At 46.0% G+C, this 11409-nt stretch overlaps 2 protein-coding genes across 9 annotated transcripts in view; both read left to right on the forward strand.

Annotated features, from left to right (window-relative positions):
- pald1a (phosphatase domain containing paladin 1a) overlaps window positions 1–3752 on the forward strand; it is a 69555-nt gene extending 65803 nt beyond the window's left edge. For 3 of the 4 annotated variants that reach the window (XM_035404479.1, XM_035404478.1, XM_035404477.1), the window contains one exon: window positions 3468–3617. In XM_035404479.1, the coding sequence (XP_035260370.1) occupies window positions 3468–3617 (150 nt within the window). Of the gene's footprint in view, window positions 1–3467 lie in introns of all 4 variants that reach the window. The other variant, XM_035404480.1, reaches the window with a different exon arrangement.
- A 19-nt stretch (window positions 3753–3771) lies between these two features.
- LOC118220580 (hepatitis A virus cellular receptor 1-like) lies at window positions 3772–7362 on the forward strand. Of its 5 annotated transcripts, none has more exons than XM_035404483.1 (2): window positions 3772–5816; window positions 5992–7362. In XM_035404483.1, exons 1-2 carry the CDS (start codon window positions 5678–5680, stop codon window positions 6693–6695), a joined length of 843 nt encoding a protein of 280 aa, XP_035260374.1. In that variant the 5' UTR covers window positions 3772–5677; the 3' UTR covers window positions 6696–7362. The 5 variants fall into 5 exon arrangements, with proteins under 5 accessions (XP_035260374.1, XP_035260377.1, XP_035260375.1 ...); XM_035404486.1 differs by having other exon boundaries at window positions 6070–7362; XM_035404484.1 differs by having other exon boundaries at window positions 3772–5771.
- The last annotated feature ends 4047 nt before the right edge of the window (window positions 7363–11409 follow it).

The raw sequence follows: 11409 nt of genomic DNA on the forward strand, positions 1-11409 counted from the left end.
CGAGGACAGAGTAAATGGCCAGGGAATCTCTGGAGCTGTGATTGGGTAGCCGGTCACTCTGGGGAATAAAGCAGCAGAACCAGGAAGTGTCTGCATGTGAGGCAGGGACTCAGGACTGAAAGGCTGTGATGTGGATGAAAGCCCTTTATCTGCAGCAGCCCACGCTGGGGAGAGCCCAGCCTTGCACACAGAAATAGTTATTTTGTGTTTTTGTGTGAGCGGGACCTCTTTAAGGAATGCTGCTGGGTGGTGGTGGGGGTGTGTGGGGTGGGGTGGGTGGGGTGCTGGGGGCGCGGGGGGTGGGGAGGGTTTGCGGGTGCCTGCTGTGGGGTGTACAGAGTGGGCAGAGTAAACTCAGCAAGCTGGGACACTTTTAGAGGCCTTTAGTCTGTTTAGCAGGCCGGCTGCTGCAGGCTGGGAGGGAGCTGCTCATCGCTACGCAGACGCCAGATGGTACCTGCAGGGCTGTAAACCTGTCTGGTGTGGGGGGAGGGCTCTGACTGGTGTGGGGGCTCTGGCTGGTGTGGGGGCTCTGGCTGGTGAGGTGGGGGCTATGGGTGGCGGGGGGGCTCTGGCTGGTGTGTGGGGTAGGCGCTGGGGGGGGCTGGGGGCTGAGGCCTGTGGCTTTCTTTACTTTCTCAAGTTCCCTGCTTAGTCCTGTTTAGACATTTAATCCGGACCACAGAACTGAAGTACAGAGACGGCTCCTTCGTGTTTAAGTCGCTGGGTTTGTTCACGGTGGCCTGAAATAACTCGTTTTTTCTCTGGCTGTCTAAAGAAGGGAATTTAATTGGCTGAGGCGTGAGCCTGCCACAGTTTAATTCTCAGTTGTATTATCTGTGTTATGTTTACCTCCACATTTTCATTCAGCTTGGCCTGCTTTAATAGCATGCAAATAATGTTTCATTTTTCAGCTTTTCACAGTCTGTGTGGTTTATACTCTTTTATTTTTTATCAATCTGTATATTTCCCGTGATTTTATTATTTTATATCCAAGACCATCTTTCATCCCTCATTCAAAACAGACTGAATGTAGCTGTATTATTCACACATTCACACACTCACACATACACACACACGCACACACATGCACGCGCACACACACGCACGCACGCACACACTCACACACGCACACACTCACATACACGCACACGCACACACACACACACACACACACACACACACAAATGTTCATGAATGATCTGAACGTTTCCTCTTCCCCTCTGCTGTCTTATCAGATAGAGATTTCCTCAATCCTCATGTCACTGTTTATCAGTCCATCTTTCATTTCCTCCACTCTTCCTGCTTATTGCTTACAATTTCTTTGCCACTATTTTCATCGCATGTCTCTTACCTCATGACCTGTTGACCTCTGTGGAAAGCATTTCATCCTAATTCTTAGCTTAGCTATACACACACACACACACACACACACACAGAAAGTAAAGATCCTGTGGAGTTTGATGAGCCTCTGCCTTCCCAAACTCTGATTGCTGTTCCTGTCCTTTCCCCTGTTACCCTCGGGGCCTCTGAAGGCACTCCCTGCTCCTCCCTGTTCAGTGTGTGGAGGCCTCCCTGCTCCTCCCTGCTCTGCGTGTGGAGGCCTCCCTGCTCCTCCCTGCTCTGCGTGTGGAGGCCTCCCTGCTCCTCCCTGTTCAGTGTGTGGAGGCCTCCCTGCTCCTCCCTGCTCTGCGTGTGGAGGCTCAGGGAGGGCAGATGGAAATGTTTTATTGTTTTTTCTATTTCTTCACGTTCTCAGTTTCCACCTCTCTCCATATCATTTTTAATGCTTTAAATATGCATCTTAACTCAATATTTTGCTGTGTCTTCAGTTTAATGGTATACAGAGTGTTTGCCCCTTTCCTGATTTACACTTTTATTGTGTATTTGTCACACTGAATGGGTTCAGATCACTTTTAATGGGTGTTTAAAAACTTTTTTCATGATGAAAAATCATTTTAAAAATATGTTTTGTGTTTACTACGGTTCCCTTTGTCTAATATTACATTCTGTTGAAGGATCTGAAACCATTCAGTGTGAAAAATATACAATAACAGAGGAAATCAGGAACGGGAAAATACTTTTTAGGGTGCTGTACGTATGCCAGGGGCAAATACAAGACCGCAAACCTTCATCCCTCCAGTGAGGATGATGGTGGTCGGGCTGAAATGGCTGAACCCCCAGAGGGAGGAGTCCCTGTAGGTCAGAGTGTGTTTCACCTGAACAGGTACCTGTAGGTTAGAGTGTATTTCACCTGAACAGGTACCTGTAGGTTAAAGTGTGTTTCACCTGAACAGGTACCTGTAGGTTAAAGTGTGTTTCACCTGAACAGGTACCTGTAGGTTAGAGTGTGTTTCACCTGAACAGGTACCTGTAGGTTAGAGTGTATTTCACCTGAACAGGTACCTGTAGGTTAGAGTGTGTTTCACCTGAACAGGTACCTGTAGGTTAGAGTGTGTTTCACCTGAACAGGTACCTGTAGGTTAGAGTGTATTTCACCTGAACAGGTACCTGTAGGTTAGAGTGTATTTCACCTGAACAGGTACCTGTAGGTTAGAGTGTGTTTCACCTGAACAGGTACCTGTAGGTTAAAGTGTGTTTCACCTGAACAGGTACCTGTAGGTTAGAGTGTATTTCACCTGAACAGGTACCTGTAGGTTAAAGTGTGTTTCACCTGAACAGGTACCTGTAGGTTAGAGTGTGTTTCACCTGAACAGGTACCCTTAGGTTAGAGTGCATTTCACCTGAGCAGGTACCTGTAGGTTAGAGTGTATTTCACCTGAACAGGTACCTGTAGGTTAGAGTGTATTTCACCTGAACAGGTACCTATGCTGTTTGCCATAAATAGTGTAGTTTGGTCATTGCGGCTGCTACCTGGGGATTCTGGAGCTGTTTTTAAACCAGTTTTGGTCAGTGTTTGCTTGTTCTTTTCCCCCAACACATTGCACCTCGGTAACAGTGTTGTTTTGACCCCTGTTTTGCGTGGGTGTCTGAGTCGTAAGGGGTCCCCTGTGTGCTTGTGTCGTCAGAAGTGTAAGAGCTTATTATAGCTGCCAGACTGTCTGAGAATGTGATGTAGTACCACTGGGCTGATGGACTGAGTTCAGTTTAACTGCGATAATGTGTAGCTATGAATGTCTATAGATGATCAGCTAAATGTTTTAAGAATGCTTAGTGTTCTACCCAATGGTTAACTGATTAAAGCCACTGATTGGTCAGAGATCACCTGGTGTCCCAGGTTTAAATCAGTCCTTATTGGAGGAGAGGAGTGGTCCTGGGTTTAAATCAGTCCTGATTGGTGGGGAGGAATGAACCTCAGCAGCACGGCTGGCCTCCAGGGCCAGAGTCGGGTTTGGCTGCAGTAGACTGATGGACAGGGTGCAGATGGTGCTGTTTTGGGAGGTCTGTTCATGAGGACATGTCCCCTGATCTCACCCCTGTTCTGACCCCCCTGTTCTGCCCCTCAGGTGGCTGCCAGGGCTGGGGTCTATGACATCCTGAACCAGCTGGGCTTCTCCGAGTTCGAAGACCCGAAGGACCGGCCTGTCGCCAGGCTGCGTTGCCGCTGGCAACCACAGCACGTCCGCAGCCTTCCGTTCAGGGGGGACTTCATCTGAGACGGGATCACTGTGAACCGCTGGACCGCCAAGATCTCAGGCCCCTCCCCCGCCACCTGCGCTCCACACACCCCCACCCTTCTCTCTCTCCCTCCACACACCCCCACCCGTCTCTCTCTCCCTCCACACACCCCCACCCGTCTCTCTCTCCTTCCTTTCTTCCCCTCCGCCCGTCTCTCTCTCCCTCCGCCACTTGCCCTCCGCACACCCCCACCCTTCTCTCTCCCTCTGCTCCCCATAATATGCTTTCATTAAAAATAAAAAAAAATTCCATTATAGAAATAGTTTTAATTTCAGACTTTTTTAACAGTTATGGTGTGATTTATATGCTCTTCAGTGTTTATGTAGGATGTTTAGCTCTGGCCTAACTGTACTGTACGTATTGCTCATATTTTAAACGTGTGAAGAGAAAGGAGGTCAGGGACACACACACACACACACACACTCTGTCTGCTCACACTGACCTGTCTGGTGCCCGTAGCCCGAGACCGTGTGGCCTGTTACTCATCACCGGTTTGAGACGTCACTGGGCTGCCACAACAGAGAGAGTTAGAATAAGATGTTTGTGTTTAAAGCCTTGAATCTCATTTCAAAGCTGTCTGTACAATGCAGGCCATGATATCTTTTATTACTTCTTATGTGTTTAGTTAATTTCTTCTGTCCATTCGGAAAAAACTGCATGGATACAACAATGTGAGCACGCCTGCATTGTGTAACTTGGGTAACTCTAATGTTGGGGTACTCTGCCAGCCTGAAAGCAGTCAGTGATCCCTCATGCCATTTCAGTATTATCTAATCTAAATCCCTGTGTACTCCCTTCCTCCCAAACTAAAACCCTGTGTACTCCCTTCCTCCCAAACTAAATCCCTGTGTACTCCCTGGTGGATCGCTAATCTAGACCATGCGCTTGTAACTTCATAATCTTGCTGTCTTGTCCCTGGCTTGCGTTCATATTGAATTTGCAGAAAACACTGCTGTCACTGCTTGTTTTTATACTGCTAACCTGTTCCAATCATACTCCGTTTGTGCATCTGCTGATAAATGTGATGGTTTGTGTTTACCATTTTTATTCTGTTTAAAGAAATTAAGTTAATAGACAGAATCGTAAATTTATAAATCTGAGGATATGTGAAGAAATCATAACATTAGTGCCAAACGTTAATGCATTCAAAAGAACATGAAAGCTTCTCTGAAATTTAAATTCTTTATGATGCTTTTTTATGATTTTCTTGGTTAATATCATAGATATGTCCTGCATGTTGACAGAAAACAATTCACACTGTAAGTAAAGCTCATCCTGCTCTCATGAATAGATGTGTTTTTTTTTTATATAGAGAATTAGCCTCCCTTCAAAACATTAAGACACAGAGGTTGCCATCGTCTAAGACTTCACTGCAAGTAAAACGCCTACAAGAACCATGCAGTGAATTCAGTGTATGTATATAAAACTCAATTTAAATGGACTCAAAACTAGAAGCTTTATGATAGTTTTGTGTGCATGCCCTAACAGATAAGATCAATCCTTGGACTATTGTGAAAATTTCAAATAGAGCATCAAGATCAGGCAGCCACAATGTTATATTTTTGGGAAATAAGTTACAGATGAACTTTCTGATTTTGTATTCAAAAGAATATGGTTGTATAAATAAGTCAAATAAAATTGTAAAATAAGTATTTTCATATTTTACGCAAATATCATACTGTAACTGTGCTGTCTGTCACTTTGTAAAGCAATGAATATTTTCACCATGGAAGGCAAATATATATTTAGCTACTGGACACGCAAATGCAAGAATCGTCAATTAAAAGGCCATCAATAGAAGTTAAGCCCCATTTATGTTTGCCAGACGTACATGGGATTATTTAAGAGCTTTTCTCTGGGTTCCATGTCTGCTTTATTTTAAAACCAGGACTGAGGTTTGATGGAAGAACCTTTAATTGACTAACTGACTGTAATCGATGGTGGAAAAGCTGAATGTGACGTCTCTGTGACTTAAGACCATGAAGGACCGCATGTTTCTGTTACGCCATCGAAGGGGCCAGTTTGCAGGAGTTTAATAATGCAGGATACCCTGAGACTTCCAGCAGTACCCAGCAGCCTCAGCGTGGGTTCCAGCCCGCTCACGCTTACGATACCCAGCAGCCTCAGCGTGGGTCCCAGCCCGCTCACGCTTACGATACCCAGCAGCCTCAGCGTGGGTCCCAGCCCGCTCACGCTTACGATACCCAGCAGCCTCAGCGTGGGTCCCAGCCCGCTCACGCTTACGATACCCAGCAGCCTCAGCGTGGGTCCCAGCCCGCTCACGCTTACGATACCCAGCAGCCTCAGCGTGGGTCCCAGCCTGCTTACGATACCCAGCAGCCTCAGCGTGAGGTCCCAGCCCGCTTACGATACCCAGCAGCCTCAGCGTGGGTCCCAGCCCGCTTACGATACCCAGCAGCCTCAGCGTGGGTCCCAGCCCGCTCACGCTTACGATACCCAGCAGCCTCAGCGTGGGTCCCAGCCTGCTTACGATACCCAGCAGCCTCAGCGTGGGTCCCAGCCCGCTTACGATACCCAGCAGCCTCAGCGTGGGTCCCAGCCCACGTACGATACCCAGCAGCCTCAGCGTGGGTCGCAGCCCGCTCACGCTTACGATACCCAGCAGCCTCAGCGTGGGTCGCAGCCCGCTTACGATACCCAGCAGCCTCAGCGTGGGTCCCAGCCCGCTTACGATACCCAGCAGCCTCAGCGTGGGTCGCAGCCCGCTTACGATACCCAGCAGCCTCAGCGTGGGTCCCAGCCCGCTTACGATACCCAGCAGCCTCAGCGTGGGTCCCAGCCCGCTCACGCTTACGATACCCAGCAGCCTCAGCGTGGGTCCCAGCCCGCTAACTGCAGTAAAGAGTCATACGTGCTCTTTCAGTCACTGCCTGTTTCCAGAGAGAGCTTATGCAATATCGACCGCTGTAGAGCAACTACGGTCCTGTTTCCTGTGCCCCAAACGGTCTTCAGCCGCGTCTGAGTACGTTACAGTCACGATGCACTGTGCTTCTTATGGCTGTGCTTCTTGTGGCTGTGCGCACTTTGTCACATAATTTTTTTTCTTATTTTGATCATGCATCTTCCTGCAAATCACACAAATAGTGTGTGTCTGTTCACTTTTTTTTTTAGTCCTTTAATGAATACTATGCATTTGACTTTTATTGAAAAATGAATAACTCCGTGTCTGTGGGGCAACACTCCATTTGCCTGTACAAAGTGTTTTGCTGATGGCCTTGCTTTTCTCATGTAGCTTACTTCTCCATTTCCCAAGGCCGTTAATAAGTAGTTAGGACCTTATTGATTTTCAAATAACATGACTTATTCTTTGAGCTTGCATAATGTTCGCTTACATTACCAAGATATTCAGCCCTGTTTGTACATTTTCATGATTAATAAAACCACTCTAATGTAATACCTACTATTTAATTTTAAGAATATTTTCATTTGTTACTGAAGTTGAAGTATTGATATGAGAAAAGATTAGGCTCGTAATACGCTTGGCTGCTGTGGTATATTAGAGTACATGTCTGGTCTGATTTTCTGTAATATACTCCAATGTTTCAGATAAACGCACATGCCGAGATTCTGTGCCTTCTTAAACTTAACACATTTAATTTGTACAGAAACAGGCGCTGAAAGTGTTAATCAGGCTTCATTTAATTTTCTATTGTCACGTCTATATTTTGTATTAAGGAAAAAATAAACCCTGCAAAAAAAGTTTTTGTTTTTCTTCCTTTGACTTCCTGTGTGGGTGTGAGACGGAGTTTCGCGTCAGCTTGGTGGGTCTTTCAAACTGCAGTTCTTGAATGATGAAAACTAAATTAGACGTGTTGTTTTTTTCAGTGCTGAAAACAGCCTGCCCTCCTGTACTGCAGTGCTGGTTTACCGCTCAGACTACAGCTGATCTTTCCATGTTTTCCCCAGTGTCTCCAATTTGGGCAAATCTCAAGCCCACATGAAGCTTTGGCATCACTTCTTTCTCCAGACAAACTTTCTGTGGAAACTCAGCCCCAGATCACCATTTCCTCTGTGGGAAGGGAGCAGTTCAGAGGTTTCTTGCAGTTATTTTCATCTTAGATGGTTATTTTTGAGCTACACGCAGGCACACACACACACACACACACACACACACGCACGCACAGGCACACACACACGCACACACACTCTCACACACACACGCACACTCACACACACTCTCACACACACATACACACACACTCTCTCACATACACACGCACACACACACGCACACACACTCACACACACACACACACACACACACGCACACACACTCGGAGCGTGACTTGCACTCACTGTGCAGTGCCAGGAGACTTTATTTAGATGGAGAGCGTTTCAGTAATTGCCATTTTCCTCTCAGGTCGTTCTTGCGTCTCTTCTGCCTTTGAATTCCGGCTCCAGCTCTGCAGTGTTCCACCACTAATTACACCTCTCAGTGCCCCATTCACCTCAGAGCACTTTCAGCTGCTACTGAATATTTCCCTGTGACGCAAGTCACCGTTACACTGTGTATCAATTAAAAAACAGTGCTGGATTAAAGATTCCCACTCTTTCCCTGGCCATAAGGTGTAAGGGAAAATGATCTATCAATCTGAACCAGCACACCTTTACCCTCGGTCACTTAATTTAGTTATAAAAACCTTCTGTTGTATTAAATTGTTTAAATGGAAAACACAGCAGTGTATAATGACCAGCTCCACCAGGTTTTTGAATAACCATATTCAGTACAAAGATTTGTTGAAGATTTGATAAAACCACAATGTTTGACCTGATTAGAGACTGCACTGAGGAGATGTTTGGTCTTGCAGTCTGGATAGTTCTGTTTCGCGTGGCTGGAAAGACGCCTCCGTTTTGGAGTGACGCTCTTGATATTCGCCCCGGCTTTGAAAAGGTGATCTCCCTGATCCCGTCCTGGCTCTTAAGTGTATAAAGAGGTTGTCTCTGAGGACGGAAGCTGTTCGGGTTTTATCTGGGTGCAGGCTATCCTGGATTAATGAAAACGGAAACCAAGTGGGCTAGATTAAAGGACCTTTGTAGTGTACAGTAGCTGAAGGGGTGAGTCATGCCCAGCTCAGTCTGTAATGTTCCGGGTGTAGATGAGCGTATCAGAGTCCTGCCCTGCACATGGCTCACAGGTCATGTCTCATGTTATTTTGACAGTTTTCATTAGCAGCCTGATGCACAATGAAACAGAGCCGGGCTTCACTGTGGCACAGAGAACATGGCCAAAGACCAAAGGTATGGATTTATGAGCTCCATTAATCAACAGTTCAATTCCATTTCCCTAAGCAGAAGAGTAAAGGAAAGTGAAAGATCACATGGCAATGCGCTCTTCCCTGCATCTTCTAATGTAACAGCGAGGATCCTCCTATTTGCTCCATCATAAAACAAGGTTAAGCAGTTCAGCTTCAGTATGTGGCCAGCTTGACTCAGGGTCAAGATAAGCTTCGGACATGAAGACCGCGGTTGGATGATATGGCGGCTCGGCACTTTGAAATGCTTTCCAAACTCGTTGAGATATCCTAACATGTAACTGGAGCTGTCTGTTCAGAGGCATTCAGCACAAAGAGGCGTATTGAGCTGGTCGGGCCAGAGGGGATGTAATGAACTTCGTTTGAAAGCTTCCTCCAGAGAGGAGAGCAGAACGGGGGGACTGACAGGCTTGAGCCGCCCGGGAGCGCCCCGACTCATTTCACCACTCCTGATCCGGCCTTCCACAGAATCAGCAGCTGCCCTGCGCAATGACATACTGGCCCGGAGATCAAAAACGTGAAGCCAACCGAATGTTCCCATGAACTTCCTGCTTTTCTCTTATGAAAGGGAGAAAATCATTTTATATATATACTGAGCGAAATGCTCTTTACAGGAAATGGCTCTAGAGCAAATGTTTACAGTCCGGGATACATGACCAGCCCCTTCATCTTGGTTTGATTTACCACTGTTATGACTTTGCACATTCTACAGTGATCACTGAAGGATCCACAGTACTAGTCTAAAATATTGCTGAAAAATACTTTAAAACTCTGCTTTCTAAAAGCATAATTTGTTTTTTTTATGCTTGAACATTTCAGGTGTCATTATTTAAACATAACCGACCCATACAGTAATATCCGTTTTACTAAACGTAACAGATTTCAGCATGTGTGGTTTAACTTGTGATCGTTCGGCTTTATTTTTCCAGCCCTGCGTCTCTGGTGTCTGGGCTGTTTTTTATGAGCTCGCAGGGCTGAGGGACACGACTGGAGCTCCAAACCACCGCTCGAATCCGCTGGGTCGTTCCTCTGCTGGGTCTCCCATAAAGCTGCACTGCATCTCAGCTATTTTAAAGACGATGAGTAACATATTTTCTCAGCCGACTGGCATTTCATTAGAGCTCGTAAAAACAATCTAAACAAGCTACATTTCATGCAGTATTATTGACCCTCTTTTTAGGGGTTTGAAGAACTGAGGCTGTACTCAAAAGCATTTGCCACTACTGGTGGAGAAATAGCACATGCATTGGTTACAAGAATGACAATACAATGAGTTTTTTTTTTTTTTTTTTTTAAGCACCGACTGCAGAGACTGTGCAGTTAACACACCTTTCATTTGTTTGATTTGCAAAGAGTTGCAGGAAAAGGGCGTGACATAACACTGTTCACTGCTTCAGTTTTTACTCCAAACTTTACTTTGCGCTCCTAGCAACATGCCACAGGATATCCTTCAGAGTCTCTCTCTGGATGTATAGGCAGACGGAGGGAGAGGAAACGTTATGAGACATACCTCCCCCAGGCGAGCGAACACACATCAGATACTTCACTGCAGAGAAGGGAGAGGACAAAGTGAATATGTAAGCGGGCTGCTACTGCCAAAGCTGACTCCAGGAACCGGCTCTCCTAACCGTGTGCTCTCCTGAGCAGTCTGGAGAAAATAAATATTAGGATCTCTCTGTTGATTCAACGGCCTGTTTGATTAAAGTAGTCTGTCTGTGATGGGGCATGTAGATTCCTGGGGCAGATGTTCACTAACAGTAACCATTGGTATCTTACTGAAAATGGCTCATCTCAAGAAGTGCAAATGATTGCTACCAGGACTATGGTGCTGGCAATGTTGTAGTCAGCAGGAGGGATCGAACGCAACAACTGAATGAAATTTACTAAGAAACCAGCACTTATTCATCCACACCACACCACTGCTACTGCAACCACTCTAATGCTAATTGTCATTCTGATCATACTGAGAATGAGGCCGTTCATTTTTGGAGAAAATGAAGCTTATAATTAAACTCTGCATCATGTGGAATTGGCTTTCTGGACTTCGTTAAAAAAAAAAGCCTTGCATGTTCTGTACCAACATCATGAATGGAAACAGAGAATTGAACTCCTAACGAGGTAGTTAATGGTTTCTGTCTCTTAATACTGCAGTTAGTTTCCGTTGCTTATTAATGTTGGGCTTTGGGTTGCAAATGTTCATGCAGCCCCTGGGAACGAACGCACATAAAAACACACCTGCTGCACGCAGGCTGTCCGCACAGTATTGAGACGATTACCAGCCAGGGACACCTCCGGGAGAATCTTATACACCGCAAACGGACTCTGAAACTTGTCTGGGGGAGAAAATGTACTCTAGACCCCTTTCTGTTGGAAACCACGATCTCAGCGATGATCACAATCTTTTAAGGATGTGTACAGTAATTGAAGAAGGAACCTCTGGGTTTTGCCACACAACTGGAGATGAACAATTAATGCACCACAAAGCATTTCAAACATC

This window comes from Anguilla anguilla, chromosome 2, assembly GCF_013347855.1.
Source record: "Anguilla anguilla isolate fAngAng1 chromosome 2, fAngAng1.pri, whole genome shotgun sequence".
NCBI lineage: Eukaryota > Metazoa > Chordata > Actinopteri > Anguilliformes > Anguillidae > Anguilla > Anguilla anguilla.

Bases quoted from the DNA above. Each gene is read 5' to 3' on its own strand.
- LOC118220580 (XM_035404481.1), top strand. From the start codon at position 5,678: ATGCAGGATACCCTGAGACTTCCAGCAGTACCCAGCAGCCTCAGCGTG. The intron at 5,952-5,991 runs GTCCCAGCCTGC...CCTCAGCGTGAG, and splicing joins ACCCAGCAGCCTCAGCGTGG to GTCCCAGCCCGCTTACGATA.